The following is a 24018-nucleotide window of genomic DNA, read 5'->3' on the forward strand; positions in this document are numbered from 1 at the left end:
ATCCCATATGGGCGCCAGTTCTAATCCCGGCAGCCCTGCTTCCCATCCAGCTACCTGCCTGTGCCTGGGAAAGCAGTCGAGGACGCCCCAAAGTATTGGGACCATGCACCCATGTGGGAGATCCGGAAGAAGCTCCTGGCTTCAGATCACCTCATCTCTGGCCGTTGCGGCCACTTAGAGAGTGAATCAGCAGATGGACAATCTTTCTGTCTCTCCTCCTCTCTGTATATCTGACTTTCCAATAAAAATAAATAAATATTTAAAAAAAAAATTTTAAACTAGTAGAGTAGAAATAATATGAGCAACAGAATAGATGCAAACTACAACAAAACAAAAATAGTAATAATTTGAAATTTTCACTTGAGCACTTCCATTTTTGTTGAGAGGACATCAAAATACTTACCTCTTTTTAGTGGGTTCTGTCGTATTCCTTCCAAGGATTTCTCTGACAAAAAAGAAATAGCATTCATATCATATGTATGATCTAGTGCCAAAACCAATTTTTTAATGTTGTTGGTTATCCCACTGTAATTAACAGAGTGGTAGATGTTTATAATAGCTAAAGCACACAATAACTCACATTCCAAAGGAATGCTGTCAGCGACACTGTACCCACTGTAACCAAGTTGATTTACTTAAAGTCTTTACTGATAAAACATGTGCCAAGCTGTTTGCTCTAACAGGGTCCTAATCACTTGTTAAAGTGTCAGCTGGCCAACACCTGCAGTGACTGGGCAGAGACCCATAAGTTCACTGTACCTGACAAAGCAAATACCATGACTAAGATCATACATCAAGGAAGAAGGGTCTAAGTTTCTAACTTCATAATCTATGATCTGACACAGAAAGCAGTAAAGAGAATACACTTATTCTAACAACTGTGTATGCCAATTTTAGTTTTCAAAGGAAAACTATAAAGCTATTTTACATAATAAAGCTTATTTCAAGAGATTAAATTTGGGACTCAGACTGACTGAGCATGAAGCTTGAGGCCCCATCAGGCAGTTCCCCCACTTTTAGACCATTTGGAGACTAAGCCATCACTAGAGCAGCAGGTGATAAAACAGCCTACAAGAAAATGAGCCTACAGCTGGCTGAGGTGGCTGAGTCCTTCTTGGGCACCAAGAAACAAGGATCAGATGGGTAATTGCCTTAGTCTCATAACGGCATGGGTCTGAGGCAGAGTTTGGTCAGGACAGCACTGTTAAAATTACCCATGCTTTTCAAAGTACACTTGCCTTCACGGTATTTGTGTGTATTTCATTTTTGAAAAAATCAGTTTTACCTCATTGCTTTCTGCTCTTCTTCCATCTGTTCTCTGACCTGCTGCAGTTCCTTCAGTAGTTCAACATCTGTGCCATTCACCCAGGTATAAACCACATCGATTGGCATGGGCAGACAGAGCCTACGGGAAACCCACAAATCCTCCGGCTCAAATACATTTTTCCAAATAAAAGCATAACAGGTTTTAAATGCAGAGGTTATGGAAAATCAATGAAAGGATAACCTGACCAATGCATATATCACAGAATGCACATTTTCAAACCAGAGCTTAGGGGTGGGGGGAACTAATATGTGCGAAGTACCTTCACCATGAGCTGTAATAATCCAGACACTCTATACAATCTGATTCTCAGAACCAACCTATAATGAAGCTGATTGCTTCATTTAGAAAACTGTTATGGGCAGGGGCCTGCAAGCGTGGTAAGACTACACAAATTGTGGGAAACACAGCAACCAAACATAAAAAACAAATTAGAAGCTTAGAGAACAAGTTACCACTCCATGATGAAAGCCCAGCCCTGCTTAACGCTGCAGCCGGCTTACGCCCTGCACTCCCCAACCCAGGCCCTCCTCGTCCTCTTGATCCCTTTCTTCACAGCCTTTATCACCCAACATACGAAATAACTCACAACTTGTTGCCTCTACTGTCACAGTGCCCCTTGCCTAGACTGCAAGCTCCAATGCAAGTAGCTCCTCGGCTTTGTTCCCTGTATAATTAGCAGAACGCTAGGGCACCTACTGGGCGCCCAGGAAATATTGCTGAAGAGTGTATAATGTATACAAGACATTATGAACAAAATCCTACATATCCTATGTATAGGGTCTCTATGCCCACCCTTTCTTTTATATCTCATCTTCAGAATATATAGTCAACTCTTAACTTTGCCATTTAAGTCTCACAACAGCGTTTTTATTCAGGTTTTACTTCCACCAACACCATTCTTCCCCTTCCCTCCCTGACTTATCCGAAATCCACTTGTCTCTGGACCGAATGTCACCTAATGTCACCTAACGCCCTATGATACCGGAGTTCATGTATATACTTGGATTCTCCTATTAATTTGGAGCAGTTTGCTCTGAGTTTGATACTTAGCAAGAAGCTGTACAACTTTCTGTTTTGTTTTTAGCCAAGAACTAAGGTTTAGCCACATTTTATACTCACAACTGAGTCAAAGGGTTGACCTTTTCGCTGCAACCATATTACTCAATGCAAGACTAATCATCTCATGGCGAAAAGTAAATGTAGTTTGGTGGAAAAATAAATGGAAGTGATAACCACCTTTAGCTTTATTAAACATGACTGAGATGACCAAATACTAGGGGAATTTTTCCACTCAGCAAATCAGTATATACTGAGCACTCAATATGTGGTAGGCATTGCGGTGGGTATTGGAAACACAGCAAAAATACAACAAAATTCAAAGATGTGCCTTCACAGAGCTTGCATTCTGCAAGGGTGAAAATAAGAAATAAACCAAATAAAATTTACAGTCAAATGATATTAAATGTTATGAAGGAAAAAAAACAGAAAATAGGGATAAGACGTGTCTACTGCGGAGTCAGTTTTAAACAGAGTAAGGCCATCAGGGGTGGCCTTTACCGAGAAGGTGGCATTTCAGCAAAGGTGTGCGGGAAGTGGAGAAATGAGCCAGGTGGGTAACTGGGGATGAATAGCCCAGAGAGAGGGAACACCACATGTGAATACACGGAGGCACACACATATCTGGCTTATCCAAGAGACCAGCAACTACATCCCCCAGGCAGGAAGAAGGGCACAAGGAGAGATGAAGGTTAATGAGGAAGCAGGGGGTGCAGATCTTCACCAGGGAAATGAGGCATCTCTCCGCGCCTCAGAATACCTAAGGGTTGTGCACCTGCCAACTCTCTCGTCCAGTGGTCACTACCATCTGGAGAACAAAGTCTAACCTTTAAAATCTGCACCTTATACTCTGGGCCTTCCAGTTGTATATCTATGCCTGAATGTGAAAAAACCTACAGGACTTTATGACTTTGAACACACATTTCTCTTTGGCTAGAAGATTCTTTCGCTCATGCTTCCTTTAACCTTCTCTTCCTTCAGTCCCCCGCCATCACTTCCCCCACACAGCCTTCACTGCTTCCAGTGCAGCTTCTATAATGACCCGTATCATCAGGATGCCCAGGGTTACTGCGCTGCACTGTTACCCATGTGTGCACAGGGGATGACGGCCCATCTCCAGAGCAGAAATGGCATCACAGGTTCTGTCCCAGCCACATCAATTATTTTCTCTTTCCCACACCTTCAGGCTCTGTCTTCTCTGATGGTACACAACCCCTGCCCCATCTAGGCCTTCCCTCCATTTATACCATAACCCCACAGAATTTGGAAACTGAACACCAAAATTCCCTAAAATTTCTGTTTAGTAAGTCTAAATCTCCTGATTCACACAAGGTACTTCCAAATGTGTAAGAGAAAATGAACATAGAAGAGAAATTCATTTTTGTGCAAAAATTTATGAAGCCCATGCAGTTTTTCCATATACTTTCTGAAGACTCCTGGTATGTAGGCTGAGCTTTTCTTGCCCCACTAAATGTCAGCTCTATACAAGGCCCATCGGTTTACCTTATTCACCCCCCTTGTGCCTGAAGACCTGAAACAGTGCCTGCTTCACAGGTGGGGGTTAATACATGTTTGTTGTGCAAATAACTTGGTCCCTCCTTCAGAATATATATATATATATATATATATATATATCATTATCTTCCACTAAAAAAACAAACAAGCAAAACTACCTATCTCATATGTCCACATGTAAATTACCCAAGGTCATCTCCTTCCAACCTTTTCCTAAGGGAGTCTACACTCAGACTAAAACTAGATTTTTTAAAATACTGCCCAAGTGACTTTTTTTTTTTTTAAAGAAAGTTTAGGAAGCTTGGGATTTGGGGGGATTACATCTTCTGAAGTTCTTCTGTAAAAGTAATTATTTGCTGCTAAAGTCTTTTTTACAGAATCAAGAGACACCCATACACACACTGAATTCAGAAAAGCAACGTGAGTGTATTACAGACAGTGGCTCTAATAGGGCCACATTATATGATCAAGTTAACTCTCTTGTGAAACTGATGGAGATCGTGTGATCTCCACAAGGCCAGTGAGTCAGTTGCTCATCCTTAACATGGCCACTGAGAGGCGAGAGGCTGAGCTTTCATTCTAACCACAGACCACTATGCGGCCCCTTAGTGAGAAGGAAGGCTTCGTCTCAGACTCAAAGACTAGCTCAGCCTGACTCATCACCAAAGCAGAAGTGACACTGGTACTACTTATTTTAATCACTAGTTGCTTTTAAATGAATTAAAGTCATTGAATAGAAGCGGATTTCAAAAAGTTCATGGGGAAATACATATTGTACAAAAACTAGGCATGGATTTCAAAGATTTGCTGCACCAAATAAGCATCTTTTAATGACATTTTTCCATACACTTTGGAAGTGCCCCTGTAGTTCCTTGGTTCTACTCTCTATGAACAGGTACAAAGACACAGAATTTAAATAGTATCCCAAAACTAAAGAGCAAGAAGAGTTTTCACACTTAATCTAACATCCATACCTGCATTTAGTAAATCAAGTCACTGGCTCTGGGTATTGACATGCTCACTCATTACTGAAATATTTTTTTTCTTTATTCAGGTAAAGCCATCATAAAACACTACAGTATTCAACACATACTTCATAGGACCCACTTATTAATCATCACCAAAAGGAAGTAGAAGCCGTACCAGAGTGCCAGATCAAGTGCAGGCTGCTCTGCTTTCAATCCATTTTCCTGCTGAGTGCCTGGGAGAGCGCAGATGGCAGCCCAAGCTATGGGGTCCGTACTACCGATACAGAAGACCTGGACTGATGAGGGCTGCAGGCTGCAGCCTGGCTACACCCCAAATCACGTGGCCATCTGGGAAATAATCAATGGATAGAGGCTTCTGTCTTTTCCCCCCTTTCTCTGTAATTTTGACATTTAAACAAATAAATAAGTCCAAGTAACACTTATTAATTCATTTCAAGGTAACATTAACATTCACACTAACATGAATAACTTCTATAATAAAAGTAAACATATTTTCTAAAATAACAAAAAAAATTAAGTGATAAGAGAGGCATTACACTTACGAAAATCTTTGCAAAGACTGGCTAAACTGAAGAAGCAAATATTCTGCATTTAGTATGTTGCCTACATGGCTTTTTTTGTTTGTTTTGGTTTTTAAAATCAGAGTTACAGAGAGAGAGGAGGGAGAGAAACAGAAGTCTTTCATCCACAGACTCACTCCTCAAATGGCTTCAACAGCCAAAGCTGAGCTGGATCCAAAACCAGGAACCAGGAGCTGCTTCTGAGTCTTCCATGTGGGTGTAGGGGCCTAAGGACTGGAGCCATCCTCCACCTTTTTCCCAGGCTATTAGCAGGAAGCTGTATGAAAAGTAGAGCAGCTAGGACACGAACAGGCATCCATATGGGATGCAGGCACAGGATTAGCTTGCTATGCCACCATGCCGGCCCTTACATTTTGCCTTGATTGAAGTATATGGAAAAAACCCAAGTTCAAAGAAAACCTGACTAGGGGAATCACTCTTTATCCTTTATGCAAAATGTGTGGGGCTGAGATGTTGGAGTTTTTCATATTTTACAACATTTGTTTAGTCTTTACTTGTTGACCATCCCTAATCCAAAATCCAAAATGATCCAAAATTTATTAAACTCTTGGTAGCATAATTTCAAAAAGTCTTCAGAAAATATTAGATTTTGGAACACTTCTGATTTTTGGAATAGGGATATCCAACCTGCATTCAAAACAAGCTTCTCAAACATTAGTTACAATGTGTAATATGAAACCATACTAATCAGGTTTTTTTTTACTTCTATGTTAAAATGCATTGATCTTTCCTGTATTCTGAATGGTTGTTTTATTCATGCAAGATTCTGTTACAAAATGGACTAGTTATCTCAAATGTCAACACAGTTCATTATTTCTCTACATAATACTCACAAATATGGATTGTAGAGATGACACTACAAACCTAACTGGGAAAGTCTTGATTTTGAACAGCAAGTTTTAGAAAATTCTGATAGGCATTAAACAATATTGTTTATTTTCCTCCACATAACAGTGTTGTTTTGTTCACTGTCAAGGAAAACCCGCTAACTAACCAAATCTAATCATCCTGTCATCTGTCCTTTCAAGTCACAATGGTGACCTAACGGAAAGATTCATGGTTAAGCTTGCAACTCAACCACACAGGTCTAGCATTTTTTTTCTGCACTTTCCATTTCGTCATTTAAAAGTTGTAATCAAACTAATAATTTTTACTGTTTTTGCTTCCTTTTTCTTTATATGATGTTTGCGTTGTCGATCAGAGTGGGAAGGGTCTAGGCTTAGGGAAAAGTGGGTGTGATCACTGTTTCCAAGCTTTGTATTTCTTCCTCCCATTTCTGGGAAGAACAGGGAGCCAGGGATAGGCCATACCCAGTTTCCCAACCATCCCAGCACCCAAGGAATTTTTACTGTTTCATCATGAACCTTTTCTTTCCTTCTTTCTTTTTCTTTGACTTTTTTTTCAACATGAATACTTTAAGTATAATTAGTTTTCATTTCCCTATAAATACCTGATGGTGAAGAATACTATGTTTCAAACAACACATACATAATTTACCCACTACTGTTTTCACACCTTCAAATGTCAACATAGCAAGAACATACAACATTGTCCACAACAGGGTAAGGCCCAAAGATTCGCTCTATACTGAAGGGACATTGCTCTCTTTAAAGAACACAGTAAGAACTTTAAAGAACACAGTAAGAGAAGCCCGGTGTGATAGCCTAGTGACTAAAGTCCTCATCTTGCACACCTGAGATTCTATACGGGCACCAGTGTGTATCCTCGCAGCCCCACTTCCCATCCAGTTCCCTGCTTGTGGCCTAGGAAAGCAGTCACGGATGGCCCAAAGCCTTGGGACCCTGCACCCGTGTGGGAGACCTTATAGGAGACATGGAAGAAGCTCCTGACTCCTGGCTTCAGATCGGCTCATCTCTAGCTGTTGCAGCTGCTTGGGAAGTGAATCAGCAGATGAAAGATCTTTCTCTCCATCCTCCTTTACTCTGTAAAAATCTGACTTTCCAATAAAAATAAATAAATCTTTGGGGGGAAAAAAAGGAACTAAGTAATAGTAAAGTTTTAGGTTAACTCAAAGACTCTGTTAGCCTTTTTTCACTGAGTCATTCAAGACCATACTGGTGTTTGGTACCATATGGTATAATTAGTACATATATTTTTAAATCTACTTTGGACAGAAACCACTTAGGCACTTACTCAAACAGAGGGACAAGGAAGTGCCTCTAGGCAGCGGAGGAGCATGGGTGCAGATGGTGATGCAGTCTAGAGGTACCCAGGAAATTCACACACTATTATGAATCCACACAAACTAACACCAGTAGTTTTTCTGGTTCAGTTAAAGAATGAAAATCTATCAGAAAAATAGACAGATTCCAGACAGGTCTCCAGTTATGGCCTCAGACATGTAGATGAGGGTACAGACACCCGACATTTCCTCTGGTCTCTTTCTGCTCCTTAGCCTGTACCGAACAGCTCTAGGTCAACATAATAAAAATGACAATAGATAATGCATAAATGTGAATAAATAAATAAAACAGAGGCAACTCAAGTTCACTTTTTTCAAGGAAGAATGATGAGGACAGAAGAAGCCCTGTCTCCAACCACAGACATGCACAAAACAGCAAGAGCTTTAAGTGGCATCGTGCAAAAGGACCTGTGTGATTCACCTTACCACCAAAAGAAGGAGGATGTTGGAAAAAATTGCTTCCATTCTGAGACCTATCTCACGAGGGAGGCCAAGAAAGGGGTGAAGCAGCAGCACCCCAGGGTGGCCGCAGTCAGACACCTGGCCTGCAGACACCCAGCCCGCCAGGCTGGTGGTGCTCCTCCCACCCAAAGAGGCAACAGAATCAGGTGCCCATCTGGGTGCAGTCCCGACCTGCCAGTTACCTAGAACCGGTTTGATCAATAGAGCACTGTCAACAGTTACCTGGTTCACTCAAGCTACAAGGGAGACAAAATTAAATTCACAGAATTGGGGAAAATCAATGCGATCATGCAATTTAAAGAACTCAATGCACTGCAAGAGGGGGAGGGGCTGTTCTCTGGGAATCAGACTTTTTTTTTCATTCATTATGAGCAAATTACAAGGTTTCTGCAAGAGGTGAACTCTTGCACACGCTAAACTGTTATCTGCAACTTGGAAAGACCCTTCACAGTCACATAAGTCCGAATAACACATTCTATTTTAAGATCTCTTCTTACCGATTCTGAAAGGATTTCCCAGCAATATTGTCTCTGTAGGAATCAAACAAAACATGGTATTGATCCCTGCTCCATTCCAGAACCACCTAGAAAGGGAAGAAAAAGAAACAATGATTTTTTTGCAACAAAAAGAACACTTTTCATGGACCCAGTGCTGTGGCCTAGCAGCTAAAGTTCTTGCCTTGAATGCGCCAGGATCCCATATGGGCACCAGTTCTAATCCCGGCAGCTCCGCTTCCCATCCAGCTCCCTGCTTGTGGCCTGGGAAAGCAGTCAAGCACAACCCAAAGCCTTGAGACCCTGCACCTGCATGGCTGACCCAGAAGAAGCTCCTGGATCCTGGCTTCGGATTGGTGCAGCTCCAGCTGTTACACACACTTGGGGAGTGAATCATTGGATGGAAGATCTTCCTCTCTGTCTCTCCTCCTCTCTGTAAATCTTCTTTTTTTTTTTTAAAGTAATTTTCATTTTGTTTCATTAGAAATTACTAAAAGAACAGGTACAAGAATCAAAAAGAATTCATTTACCTGGTACCCAGCATACAGTAGACACAGCACTAGATCCAGGCTAATAAGCTATAGTTTCTGGTCCAGACAACCTAGTTTCTCAATGTGCTTGGGATAAGGTGGGACAATCAGAGAGGTCTAACGGGTGCCACACTCCAGTGGGGTCATGATGCAGGGGTTCCCCAGGCAGGGGAAAGGACAGTGCCAGTTGGTTAGAAGAGTGGGTTCATAGGCTGACACACAGTAAGGGCAGGTGTTCTGAGCGCAGCTATGTTTTCCATTCTGTCTACAGTGCAAGCTGGCTAGATACCTGGAAATGGGGCTGGGAAAGGAACCTGGGCTCTGACTGTGACACGCCTCATATGCCTTTGGAAGCAAGGCACTTACGGATTTTAAAGGAAACACACAATTCATCTCAGGTTTGGGGAAGAGTTTCCATAGCATGGTTAACACCATCCAAAAAACAGACAAGATACGAGGAATAATGACATTCGTAGCCATAAGATGAAAGCTGATGACTTTGCTAAATATTTCAGGAAAAAAATAGGAAGCTTTAGATACAAGCTCCCTCATGTCTGCATCCTAGATCTATAAGCCCTACCTCCCAGGCCCATTTCCGTCCTTACTCCTTTTATTGTAGAAGTGTCGTCCTCTTTGCAAACATCTAACAGCTGTTCTTTTGCTCTGGATCTCATCAACTACGATGTTATGGAGATCTTAACTCTGGTCTCGTCTCAAAAGGATAATTCCGACTATCACATAAATACTACATTACTCTACCAGAAAAGCTTGCCTTTCTCTCCATCGTTCAGTAGGTCACTTCACCCTCAAATTCTATTGGTAGGTCACCCTCCCCACTGGCCTTGCCAAGGCCTCTATTTTGTCAGACCAATGATATTTTCCCAACTTGACTCCATGTACAGTGGTTGTCTTGTTGCTCTTTCTTGAAACACTTGTTGGTTTTGCTCTCTATCATTTATGTGACTCCTAGCCAGCTCATCCTCTTCTATCTGATTATTAAACATGTCTTTCATTCAGTTTCTCTTCCCAGGATTCCTCCTATGCTGTCAGGGCTGCTCCCAGCTCAAGCACAGAGTCCTGCTGTATTTAGAAGGCTGTGGAAGCTCCAGTCACTCAGATTCCATGCCAGCCGGCAGGAAGCTAGTGGACATGGACTTCTTTTAAGGAGACCGTGAAGGTTGCACCTGCCACTTGTTTTTAACTGGCCAGAACTCAGACATACGCACATGGCCAGCTACACAGCAGGCCATGTAGATCTCCGTCATCTTGCCGCAAAAGCTCACACCTTGGCTAATCAACATACCCATCACCTCTCGTTCTTTTTTTGTGTATGTTTAGAACTTTATTTTGAATGAGACAGAAAGAGAGCTAGCACACCCACCAACAGGTGCACTCCCTAAATATCCACAACAGTCAAGGTCAGGCTAGAGCAAAGCCAAGAGCTGGGAATTCAATCTAGATTTCCCACATGACTGGCAGGAACCCAGTCATCTGAGTCATCATTACCACGTCACAGTGTCTGCACTTGCAAAAAGGTGAAGTCAGGAGTCGAATCCAGGCATTCTTTCTTTCTTTCTTTATTTATTTTTATTACAAAGTCATATATAGAGAGAGCAGAGGAGAGACAGAGAGGAAGATCTTCCGTCCGATGATTCACTCCCCAAGTGACCCCAACGGCTGGAGCTGAGATGATCTGAAGCCAGGAGCCAGGAGCTTCTTCCAGGTCTCCCATGTGGGTGCAGGATCCCAAAACTTCGGGATGTCTTTGACTGCTTTCCCATGTCACAAGCAGGGAGTTGGGAAGCAGGGCTGCTGGGATTAGAACAGGCACCCATATGGGCTCCCAGTGCATTCAAGGCGAGGACTTTAGCCGCTAGGCCATGGTGCTGGGCCCGAATCCAAGCATTCTGATAAAGAATACAAGTGTCTTAAACACTGAGCTAAATGCCTGCTCCTCCCTGGTAAGAACACTTACTCTCTTAGCAACTCTCGAGTCACCATGGCTGTGAAATACCAAGCTACCTCTAGAACTTGACCTTCCATTTCCCTAAGGTCAACATAATGATTAATCCTTTGCTACAGCCGCAGTGCAGGCGCATTAACCCTTCCAGGTCAGTACCAACACAGGTTTCTCTGAACGAACAGCATTAGCTCTTACCATCGCCTGGTATCACATGTGCGAGTACAGAGCTGTAAGATGCTATCCACTTGGCTAAACGGATATAGTTCATGTGCCTATTTCCAATAATACAGTTGTACTGATTCACATCTATTTACAAACAGAATGGCTCAACAAGGTATTGACACCTTGTTGAATTTCCAAAAATCTCTATTATTTTTGTGAGACAAATTGCACACACAAAAAATAAACCTTACCAAATTGTTCTTAGTTGCTGCGTCCCAGAAGATGGGTACAAAGCCTCAGAGAGGGCGCATTTCATCAATGGCCAGGAAATGGAGACATGCAGTCTGCTCCCACAAAGTCGCTTCCTCAGCCAGATAAATGCATCTTACCATCTCCAAGCCACTTTCCTCTCTTCTCTGAACGCTATCCATTTGGGTGTTACCTTGTAACATTCTTACATTAACTCTTTCATTTTAATTGCTATTTTTAAATTTTGATTTTATTTGTTGTTATTTTCCCACCACATTAGCCTTTTGTTAGATTCACCAGGTTATAAACTAAGGGTAGAGAATTGTCTACAACCAGCCATGGGCCCAGCATGGCAGCCTAGCGGCTAAAGTGTCCTCATGTTGCACGCGCCAGCATCCCATAACAGTGCCAGTTCATATCCCGGCTGGTCCATTTCCCTTCCCGCTTCCTGCTTGTGGCCTGGGAAAGCAGTCAAGGGCAACCCAAACCCTTAGGACCTGGTATCTGCATGGGAGACCTGGAAGAAGCTCCTGGCTGCTGACTCCTGGCTTCAGATCAGCTCAACTTCAGTCTTTGTGGCTACTTGGGGAGTGAACTAGCAGATGGCAGCTCTTTCTCTCTGTCTCTCTTTCTCTCTGTAAATCTTACATCCCAATAAAAAATAAATAAATCAATCTTAAAAAAAAAAAAAAGGTGGAGCCATGTAAGAAAAGGTTGGATTTAGGAAGCTGGGACCGTCCAAGGGAGACCCTCCCAGTTCCACCACCTATTAGCCATGCAACCACAGACAGGTCACAGGATATCCACACTTCCACTTTCTCAAGCATAAGGCAGGAACAACACTGATTTCATTAGTTTGCTAAGTTGGTGGTACTCACACAAAGTGGGTAAATAAGGAGGAACAAGACAGGCACACTAGAAGAGGTGGATAAGCATAGCATGCATGTCTGAATCACAGTCATCACAAAGAAAAGACATCTCAAACATTTACCGGCAGTCATATGGTTGTAAATTTTATACGGCAAGGAAGCAAAGATAGGAACAGCGGGTGGTAGGCACTGTGGCACTGGGTAAGCCACACTCTTAGGCTCCTGCATCCTCTGTCCGAGTGCCAGTGAGTCCCGGCTCCGCACCTGCCCATGAGGCTTCCTGCTAATGCCCGCCTCGGAAGGCAGCACATGATGGCTCAGGTAATTGGGTTTCTGCCACTAACGTGGGAGACGCTGATGAGAGTTCCTGGCTTCTGCCTCCAGCCTGGCCTAGTTTCGGCTGGTACACCCATTTCTGGAAGGAATCAGAGGATGGAAGACTTCTCTCTGTGTGTCTCCTCTTTTCTCTGTCACTCTTTTTAAAACATGAAAATTTGATATATTTCACAGACAAAATATTGGTCCTCAAAAACCCTCCTACTTGCCATTGAGAGCTATTACTCCAACTGCCTCCTTTGCATACCATTCTCTTAAAAGTATCCACTTTGCCCTGGTATTAGGGACAGCCTGTTGTTTAAAATTTGGCACTTAATTTTAAAATTAAGACACCAGCTATGAAAATATTACATTAGCTCTGATGTACCCACCCAAACAAAGTATTACTGACAAAGTAATTACTGCAAATATTAATTGCAGGTAGATTATTCTATCAGTAAAAGTGTCTGTCACTTCTAGGACTGCACCTTTACAACCATGGCATTCAAAGTACTCAAGAGCTGGTCAGTATTCACAAAAGGGCAGCCAAGTCTGTTCATTTGCTCACTGAAGAGAATAGGGCATACGTACCACACACACACACCTTACCCCCACTCATACACACACACCCTACCCCGTGGCATATGCAATACACACACACACCCCTACCTTACCCGACGCACCCCACACCCTCAAGCCAGGTGCTCCATAACAAGGTCCAAACTGTGAGGCAGATAGAGATGGCTCATCTCCCACAGAGAGGCTCCACCTTATACTGAGCAGCACTAAGCAGATCAGACTCCAGCACCAGGCTCCCTTCACTGCACCAGGCTGCGTCCTGTGACACTTCTTACCAGCGTTAGCTCGGTCAAAGCCACCAGGAACGTGGTCACTCAAGCAGTTCTGAAACTGGTGTGCTGCTAGCCTGCTTCGGTGACCCAGAACTGCTTCCCTGGCACGCTGATGAACGCCACGTGCCACATACCACATGCCACAAGCAGGCTTATCCTCAGCACTTTGTAGGATGTCTAACGGTCCTTTAAAGGCTTGTACACACACTTGCTAACATGCTCACATAGTTAACATTTTTAAAATCATAAAAACAAGACAGTTCTGATACAAGACTTAACATTAAAAGAGACAGAGCCCCCAAATCCTTCCTATCAGAGGAATTCTCCAAGAAAGGCGATGAGGAAGGCAATGAGAAAGTGAGCTGATATGCAGTACAAGGATTAAAAAGATTTACAATCAGAAGATGTGAGTTTAAATCTGGTATTTAGTAGTAGTAAAGATCCAAGGTACCTTGGTATCCTTAGGTTCCTCTGTGGTAGAAAGAGGATGTTGACATATTTGTTACCCAAGACTGTTCTGATGAGTAAATTAAGGGGGCAAAGCGTGAGGCTGGCACTGCAGCAAGCAGGTAAAGCTGCACCAACAGCCAGGTGGTCACTGGTTCGAGTTCCAGCTGCTCTGCTTCTAATCTAGCTCCTCGCTAACGGCCTGGAAAAAGCAGCAAATGTGGCCAAGTGTTCGTGCCCTGTCCTGGCTTCTGCCTTACTCAGTCCTGGATGTTGAGCCCATATGGAAAATGAGCCAGAGGACGGAAGATTCTTCCTTGTCTCTCTCTGGAGCTCTGACTTTAAAATATATAAATAAATCTTTTTGAAAAAATTTAAAATATGCAGATCATGTCAGACTGTACAGTTAGATGTAAACTGTTCATATGACTTTTAAAGACAGCATTTATAATATTGTGGTGTAGTTTACCTGTAGAAATATTGTCTACATCTCTGTGTGCAACTCATAGCCAAGAATATGATCTCTTTCCTATATTCCCAGAATCTTACAAGCTGTGATCATTAAAAATGTAACTCAGCCAGGATGACGTCAGTAAAACAGACGGGATCACTCCAGTTTTTTGTTCTCCACAGAAATATCAAAGCATAAGCAGACTAGGGCCTGGAAAAGCAATCGAGGACAGTCCAAGGCTTTGGGACCCTGCACCCGCATGGGAGATCCGGAAGAGGATCTGGGCTCCTGGCTTCAGATCGCCACAGCACTGGCCATTGAGGTCACTTGGGGAGTGAATCATTGGACGGAAGATATTTCTTTCTGTCTCTCCTCCTCTCTGTATATATATGACTTTGCAATAAAAATAAATAAATCTTTAAAAAAAAAAAAGCAGGCAATGCCATACCATCAATAAGATGATACTAATGATTTCAATAGGCTAAATACCAGTGATAGTTGCACAGGATTGGAAAATAATTAAGGTCAATGAGTTATATGCTCCAAAATGGGTAATATGGCGAATTTTATGTTATATTCATTTTATTACAATAATTTAAAAGGAAATTGAACCAAGACCCACCCCTAAAAGAATAGGGGCATGATATACAACTACGCCCACATATTTGCCAGGTTAGTTGACACGGGCCAGTTTCCTCAGAGGCAATTCTCTAAAACTCAACCAAGAAGAAACAGGTAAAATGAACAGGCCAACCATATCTACTGAACAATTTGGACCAACAATTAACCTTCCTAAATATCCAGGTGGTCTCACTTGTTAATTTTATCAAATAAGGAAAAAAAGAGAGATTCTCTGTCATGTCTTCCAGAAAACATAAGCAGAGGGAACGCTTCCTGACTCACCAAGGAGGGACTCCCCTAATGCCAAGAAAAGGCAAAGAAAGGTGTTACAAGAAAGTAAAGCTGAAGACCAACAAACCTCAAAGAAAACCCTCAATATTATCTGATGAAATTCAAAAACATACACAAGAATTTTACTGAGAGAAGGAAGAAATGGAACTGTTTGCTGACATGACACAATTGTTAATACAACAACAGTACTGGAACACAGTAGCTTAAGCAGCTACCTGAAATCAACACGTGAAATTCAAAATAAAAACATCAAGGTATGTGTTGAGCCATAGTGGGTTAAGCCACCACCTCCTATGTCAACATGCCACATTAAAGTGCCAATTTGCCTCCTAGAAAGGCTGCTTCCAATCCAGCTTCCTACCAACGTGTCCGGGAAGGCAGATCAAAATGACCCAAGCTTGCGCCTATCCCACAAGTAGCCACACCAGGGTGGAGGTCCTGGCTCAGATCTGGCTGCTGTGGCAATCTGGGTAGGGACTACTCTATGCCACTCTGCCTTTCAAATAAATAAATAAGTCTCCTAAAATGATCAAGTAAAACTTCATTTATGGTAAAAGAAGACACTCAAGCATAAACCTAACAAAATGTGTGAAATTCATTTGAGGAAAACCATGAAACACTAATGAAAAGAAAAAAGGTTCAAATAAAATTCCATGTTCATGGACAGGAAATCTGTATAGACCCCATCTATACAGTCAAAGAAATTCCAAGAGAGGGGCAGGTGGAAAAAAGACATAGTAATTCCTATTATAATTATGGCAAGGTATTTTGTGGAGATAAAAAGGGGTGGGGGGAGGAGAGAGAGGGCCTTGGCACAATGGCATAGCGGCTAAAGTTTTTGCCTTGAACACACCAGGATCCCATATGGACACCAGTTCTAATTCTGAAAGCTCCGCTTTCCATCCAGCTCCCTGCTTGTGGCCTGAGAATGCAGTCGAGGACAGCCCAAAGCTTTGAGACCCTGCACCCACGTGAGAGACCAGAGGAAGCTCGTGGCTCCTGGCTTCGGATTGGCTCAGCTCCAGTCATTGCAGCCACTTGGGGAGTGAACCATCGGACGGAAGATCTTCCTCTCTGTCTCTCCTCCGCTCTGTATATCTGCCTTCCCAATTAAAAAACAAATTAAAAAAAACTGACTCTAAAGTTAATCATAAAGAACAGTGGCCATTCCATTCTGGGATGGTTAGCAAAGTACTGAAGAACAATGTCAAAATACTGTTGCCACCTGACTTCAAGATTTCCTATAAAGCTATATGACTAGAAAAAAGTATGGAATTAATGAAAAAATACACAAATGGATCAATGGAAAGCCCAAAGACAGACCTACAGACTTACAATGGAATCTTCAACAGAGGAGCAAAAGTAAAATAATAAATAATAATTTCACCAAATTACCACAAACTCACTATTAAACCAGCAGACACAAACCATATAGCTTTTGAAAACAAAAACAAAACTAAAGAACAAACACAAAATTTACAGTTTATAGGAGTTGGTGACTTTTTAGATAATAACAAGAGCTCAAACCATGAGATTAAAAAAAATGGCCAGCAGGAGTCCACTAAAATTAAAAATTCCACCTCTAGTGCCAGCTGCCCAGCTTCCGATCCAGCTTCCCGCTGATGTACCCAGGAAGGGAGTAAATGATGGACTCATGTGGGAGACCCGTCCTGGCTTTGAGCTGGCCTTGACTTGCCTTTTGTGACCATCTGCGGAATGAATTAGTGGAAGGAGGATAGATCATTCTCTCTCTTTCAAATAAATAAATAAATCTTTAAAATAAACAAATTTTAAGGGCTAGTGTGGTGGCTCTCCTGCCCAATCTTCTACCCCAAAGCGCCGGCATTCCATCCAGCTGCCTGTTTATGGCCTGAGAAAGCGGCAGAGGGACCCAGCACCTATGCAGGAAACTGAGAAGCTCGTGGCTTTAGACCGGCTCAGCTCCAGCCACTGTGGCCATTTGGAAAGTGAACCAGTGAATGGAAGTTCTTTCTGTCTCTCCTCTCTGTAAATCTGTCTCCCCAATGTGAAAAAAAAAATGAACAAAGAAGTTCTTATACCTTTTAAAACAATAAAAACCATGGAATTTCACAACCCAAAAAATGAATCCTACTATAATATATACATATTGATTAATAAAAATGTATCAGTACCATTTCATTAATTGTAACAAACGTACCAACTACATGACACAAAGTACTAAGAAGAGAGGAAACAGTGCTGGCAGAGAAGGGAGTATTTGGGAATGCTCTGTACTTTACACACAATTTTTCTGAAAGTTAACATGCCTCTAGCATTCCAGTTTAAAATTTAATATGTGCATATGCATGTAGTTGATATATACACCAACTAAGCTCACATGCTGTCTTAAGATCAAATTTAGAAACTGCTCATCAAAGGTGACCTTTCCATAATTAGACAGCAGAAAAAAAAAAAAGAAAGAAAGAAAGAAAAGAAAAGAAACCCTACATGCAGCTTACTTGTAAGATGCCAGGCTTCTAGGCACTATAGACACCACAATGAATAGTAAGACAGAAAGGCCCCTGCTACCACAGAGCTTACAGTGTGGTGGGAGCAGATAAGACATGAAGTAAGATGATGGATGTACAGTTTCAAACAGATACTAGAAGTATCCTTTAAAAAAGAAAGAGAGGGAGGGAAGGGAAGGTAAAGAGGAAGGGAGGGAAGGACAGAGGGAGCGAGAAAAGAGAAGAAAATAAACAGGAAAATCAGAACAAAGCTGGAGATGTAGCCAGAGATAACCCTGGGGAAAGGGGCTGGGGGGGGGTGGGGAGTGGAAAGCCACACCGGGAAGGTGTGCAACAGCGAAGAGCAGCGTGACAATGAGCGGGCACAGGAGACGTGGGGCAGTGCTCTCCAGGCTGACGGGCAGCCAGCATCAAGCTGGGAGGGCAGCAACAGTTAGCTGAATGAGTGCAGGAGACAACAAGGTGACTGCACCAGTTTTAGCACTGAACCTCACAAGGGTTTGCAAGCACCAGCTTGAGTCCTGTGCCTCTGCCCTTGCCCTGGGAGTAGACACGCCTAGCTGGCCCACGAGTCCCAGGAGGATGAAAGCTGCACACTGAACAAAGCCACCCCTCCAACCCTGGTCGGTCGCCTCCACCTGACCTACACACCCAGAGAACACATAGCTGTCATTTTTAAAAACCTTAGTTATCTATTGGAAAGGCAGAGTGACAGAGTGAGAGAAGGGTAAGTGGGGGAGAGATTCCACCTGCCGGCTCACTCCCCAAATGGCTGCAGCAGCCAGGGCTGGGCCGGACCACAGTCAGGAGTCAGAAACTCCAGGCTGGCAGGAACCCAAGTACTTGCGCCATCATCTGCTGCCTCATTGGCACACTAACTGGGAGCTGGACAGAAACCAGAGGAGCCAATGAGATGCAAGATTAAGTGGCAGTTTAACCTGTGGTGCCACAATACTCACCCCAAATCTACTTCACACACTACAGCAAGAACAATTTTAAAACACACGTGCTCAAAGTCAAACCATAAAGCAGTAATGAACAAGGCCTACTTCCAAAAACTAGGCACCAAACTTTCAAGCTCCGGTACAATTATATTCAATGCTTGCTGATTCTGCTGCACTAGTCATGGTGGAGTTTCACCTGGATTCCTGCTACAGCTTGCAGTTTCCTATTGTCAGTTCAACTCCATCTGCAACTCACTACCTCTGCCACATGATGCTGCAACAGCCTAATCCACTGCTTTACAGTGCCAGCATTCCATATGAGTGCCAGTTTATGTATGTCCCAGCTGCTCCACTTCCCATCCAGTTCCTTGCTTCTGGTCTGAGAAAGAAGCAGAGAACGGCTCAGTTCTTGGGCTCCTGCACCTATGTGGAAGAGCCAGAAGAAGCTCCTGGCTCCTAGCTCCTGGCTTCAGATCAACTCAGCTCCGGCTATTGCAGTCATTTGGAGAGAGAAACAGTGGATAGAAAAACTTTCTCTCTGTAAATCTGATTTTCCAACAAAAAAATAATAAATCTTAAAGACAGAAAGGGCTGGGACCTGCCACGATAGCATAGTGCTTAAAGTCCTCACCTTGAATGTGTCGGAATCCCATATAGGTGCCAGTTCTAATCCCAGCAGCCCTGCTTCCCATCTAACTCCCTGCTTGTGGCCTGGGAAAGCAGTCAAGGAGGCCCAAAGCCTTGGGACCCTGTACCCACATGAGAAACCTGGAGGAAGCTCCTGGCTCCTGGCTTTGGGTTGGCTCAGCTCTGGCCATTTTGGGCACTTGGGGAGTGAATCATTGGATGGAAGATCTTCCTCTCTGTCTCTTTTCTTCTCTGTATATCCGCCTTTCCAATAAAAATAAATAAATCTTTAAAAAAGAAAAAGAAAGAGCTTTATCCAACTTGGAACTGATGACAGACAGAAATGGAGTCAATAGAATGATGTAATAGTTTCTATAAAAGATCTTCAAGTAGGAAAGTTAATCGGAATTCAAAAGGCATGAGCAATATTAAGAAATATTTGTGGGTGATACAATTAGGTCTGAATATATTTCACTCTCTGTATGACCGTGACTTATTTCTATGACATTTCATTTTTTCTGTCTTAATTCAATGCATGCATGAATCACAAGCTAATTACCTGCTCTACCTTGATGACAAGATGGGATGCACCAATGCAACAGGTCAGTGCTGCGGCCCAGAGTGTTCAGCCTGCAGTTCCAGCCTTCCAGATGGGGACTAGTTTATTCCACTTCTGACCCAGCACCCTACTAATGTGCCTGGGAAAGCAACAGAGGATGTCGTAAGTTCCTGGGCCCCTGCACCCATACCGGAGACCCGGAAGAAGCTCCTGGCTTTGGCCTGTCTAGGTCCCAGTCACGTGACCATTTGGGGAGTGAACCAATGGGTAGAAAACCTCTCTCTCTCTTTATTCTCTCTCTCTCTGTGTGTGTGTGTCTCTCTCTCTCTCTCTGATTCCTCCTCTGTTTCTGTAACTGTATTTCAAGCAAATAAGTCTTAAAAAGAAAGAAAAGTAAAGAACAATAGAAACGTAAAGATACAGCATTGATGTATATAACACATAGCTAGACTAGTTTGTTGCATTTTGGAAGGAACTAGAGCAGCTTATTCTGTTGTTACAGTGGGAGCTGCATTGTCAATACAACCCTTGCTTCTTCTGTTTTCACAGCCATAAAAAAAAAAAAAAAAAAAAGTTCCGTGACATAAAGAGATCATTGTCAGTTGTTCTGCTCCTTCCAAAGAAAGACCCGCTGGCACCTGCCCAAGGCGGGGGGTGAGGGGGAGGCTCTCTGTTCCTGTCACGCCTGCACCTCATGGCCAGATGCAGAGCAGTTCTGAGCTGGGACAGTTGCATTAGCTCTGCACCAAACACCATGTGAGTCGCCTCACACACGAGGCAGCTCATCAAAACCACCTCCCCTCACTGGGCTTGATCACAACAGGGATATTATTCACATAAATATTCACTGAATACTAATAGTCTGGAAGAGCAACTGAACTGGTCTGTGTTGCTTCCTTCCGTGTCCCAAGATGTTGCTGGAATATATGACACATAACGGAACACAGGGACCACATGATTTTGCCTCCTGAGCGTCTGTCATCTGTATGCTTTGCTTTTCTTTCTTTCTTTCTTTTTTTTTTTTTTTTTTTTTTTTTTGTAATTTGAAAGGCAGAGTTACAAAAGAGAAGGACAGACAGAGGTCTTCCATCTACCAGACTCTCCACATGGCCAGAACAGCCAGAGGTGACCAGATCGAAGCCAGGAGCTTCTTCCATGTCTCCCGTGTGGGTACAGGGGTCCAAGGCCTTGAGCCATGCTCCACTGCTTCCCCGGTCATAAGCATGAAGCTAGATGGGAAATAGAGCATCCGGGACAAAAACCAGCACCCACATGGGATGCTCGCACTGCAGTCACAAGTTTTGCCTACTGTACCACAGAATCAGCCCCTGTACGATCCTTTCTATGCCCTTCCAGCAGTGTAGGCCAAGGCTCACACAGGCTAACTTCCCTGTCCCAATTCTACCTCCCTCTAATTCAGGGTTTCTTGACTTCTGCTCTATTACTATTTGGGGCCTAAGAACTCCTTGTGAAGGCTGTGTGATGCCTGGACATGATAACCTCTGCTGGTTCTGCTGGTACACTCATTATTCTCAGGACAAAGTACTGACTGCCTCATTTACCAGGTGCCTGAGGAAGGACACCAACATCTGCACCCACCTTCCTAGAAGATGTTTGATTTCAGTACCCTTCTCCCAGATGCCCACATTTCAAGCCCCTCACACAGTTCTCTAAACTTCAAACATCGGTTCTCAACCTCAGCACCACCGACAGTGTGGACTGGATAATCCTTTGTTGTGAAGGGCCATCCTGTGCATAGTATGCCCGCTTCTACCCACTGCATGCTCCTACCCACCATGCCCCAGCCATGACAACTGGAACTGCCTTTAAGTATATCGTTCAGTGGTCCCTGGGGAGCAAATCCACCCATGGCTTAGAACCACTGTGCCCTCTGCCTTGTGACTCTGTAATGCTTACCCCTTGGAGCTCAGCTCACACAGCACTGAAGCACTCCTCTCCCGCATCCCTGCCACCGGCCAAGACTGGCACTCACTGCCAGTCTCTCCCACAACCCCCTCTCCTTCTCTGCAGCACTCCACCCTGCTGTAACTCAGTAGCATTTAACGGCTGACTGCACAAGCAGAAGGCAAGCTCCTGGTCAACAGGAACCGTGCGCCCTCAGTCAATACTGCATCCCTAGGGGACTGGAACGGTGCTCAACAAATACTACCTGAATGGATGGACCAGACACTGCTGGGGGGCCAGGCCTGAGAGAAAAGAGATCTCACAGCTGTGCTCAGGATGCTGAGAACAGAAGCACAAGCCAGTTCCACCCCCTGGACAAGCCCAGTAGCTTCCCCAAAGAGCTATGCGTGGAAGAGGACGCTGCTTGTGAGGCACCAAAGCACAAGTTCTCACACCTTACAGCAAGTATTGTTTGAAGATGCAAAATTTCCTTCAGAGTGGTTGAAGATGAATCTAAACCACAGCATGAAGCACTAGGAGTGAGAGACCAGAGCTGTTCACAGCTGCACTGTGTGGCAGTGGTCCGCCCCACCCCCTCAGGCAGAGATGCCGGGCCCCACCTAGGTGCAGGGTCCCATGGCTGTGTGCCATCCTCCGCTGCCTTCCCAGGCCACAAACAGGAAGCTGGATGGGAACTGGAGCAACCAGAACTGAACCGGCACCCATATGGGATGCCAGTGCTTGAAGGCCAAGTATTAGCCTGTTGAGCCATGGTGCCGGCCCCTAATTTAGTAGTTTTAAAAGTTGTCTTTAAACAACAAAACCTCTTCCTCTCAAAACCATCTACACAGAATGGACACTGGTGGTGTGGTCCCAACCCATAAGGCCGCTGAGAGGAGCTCCAGTTGGGAACCACTGAGAATCAGCTAGAGCAGGCCAGACTACCCCTGGCCCTCAGACCACATCTCCTACTTCATCTGTCTGTTTCCACTAAACATAGTTAATGTATGAACTAACTGAATGCAAACACCACTGCTAGAAGCACCATGGCGCGTTTTCATAAGAACTTAGCCTAAGTATAGCCATGATGCCAACCAAAGCCTAGTACCCAGCTACAAATGGGGTTAAAGTAAAGAAAGGGAGAGAGCTTAGCAGAGATGATTGGAACAGGTTCATGTCTTCATGTGAGACAGAAGGGGTAAGCAAGGCAGCAAGGTTCCACAGGATAAGGCATCCAGCAGAACGCATGGTCACTCCCTAGTTTACACCTAGGCCGGGCTTCTGAGGGGATGGGGGCCAGTTCTTCCTGCCATTCATCCTTCCCCTGCTCCCCCTTTCTGGACAAAGGATTTGTTGTGCGTGAATGAGGTAAGATTCCATCCTGAGGTTTTAATACCCAGAGTTTTCGCACTGGGTCATTACCCACTGGCACCAGGCAGAAGTGACTGGAAAAGGCTGTGAAAGTCTTATTGTTCAATGTTACCAGGCTAGGTAGCCCACCTGGTGCCGGGTAAGGGCAGAAAGAAAATCCCCCTGCAAAGGCTTTCATTGGGGGAAAGCCGGGACCACCTGCACAGCTACTGGAATACGGGCAGGACTTAGTAGTATAAAATACTGTGCTGCTTCCAAGGTACCCTTTATTTTTGAAGAAACTTATTTTTCTGAGGTCCTCATTCCTACACAGGTTAATTTCTAACTTCCTAACAGTTTCAACTATATAGCCACAGGATGCTCTTACAAGTGTTCTGGCATATTAGCTCTTGGAGTTTGCCTACATCCTCCTCCCGTTTGGTACCTGCACAGTCACACCCAACCCCCAACGCTCCCCCTTGTCCTCTTTAGCCAGCTCCCACACTGCTCAGCCAGTAAGGGACTGACAGCAGGGAGCTCTGGGGCACAGGAATTATGGGAGCTGAATGCCTGAAGGCAGCATCTGTTTCCACCTGCTGGCCACCCCAGCCTAAATGCCTAAATGCCTGGCTCCCCACTCCCTTCGTGGTCCTGAGTCAATCCTTTGGGAGCTAGGTGGTCGCAGGTGGGTTTGTTTCCTACAGCAAGTAATTTATTTCTTGAGATTGGGCTAGCACAGAAACTGGTCACTAAAGCTGAAGTTCACTT

At 43.9% G+C, this 24018-nt stretch overlaps 1 protein-coding gene across 2 annotated transcripts in view; it reads right to left on the minus strand.

Moving 5' to 3' along the window:
• The window catches only part of GNPTAB (N-acetylglucosamine-1-phosphate transferase subunits alpha and beta), a 73535-nt gene that overhangs the window by 43552 nt on the left and 5965 nt on the right, over nt 1-24018 (minus strand). Inside the window, exons 2-4 of one of the 2 annotated variants that reach the window (XM_040984313.1) lie at nt 8631-8716; nt 1286-1405; nt 404-445 (exon numbers count right to left, since the gene is read on the minus strand). In XM_040984313.1, the coding sequence (XP_040840247.1) occupies nt 404-445; nt 1286-1405; nt 8631-8716 (248 nt within the window). The remainder of the gene's footprint in view (nt 1-403; nt 446-1285; nt 1406-8630; nt 8717-24018) is intronic. The other variant, XM_040984323.1, reaches the window with a different exon arrangement.

Source organism: Ochotona curzoniae, unplaced genomic scaffold (genome assembly GCF_017591425.1).
Source record: "Ochotona curzoniae isolate NIBS_2020 unplaced genomic scaffold, NIBS_Ocur_1.0 contig_1014, whole genome shotgun sequence".
NCBI lineage: Eukaryota > Metazoa > Chordata > Mammalia > Lagomorpha > Ochotonidae > Ochotona > Ochotona curzoniae.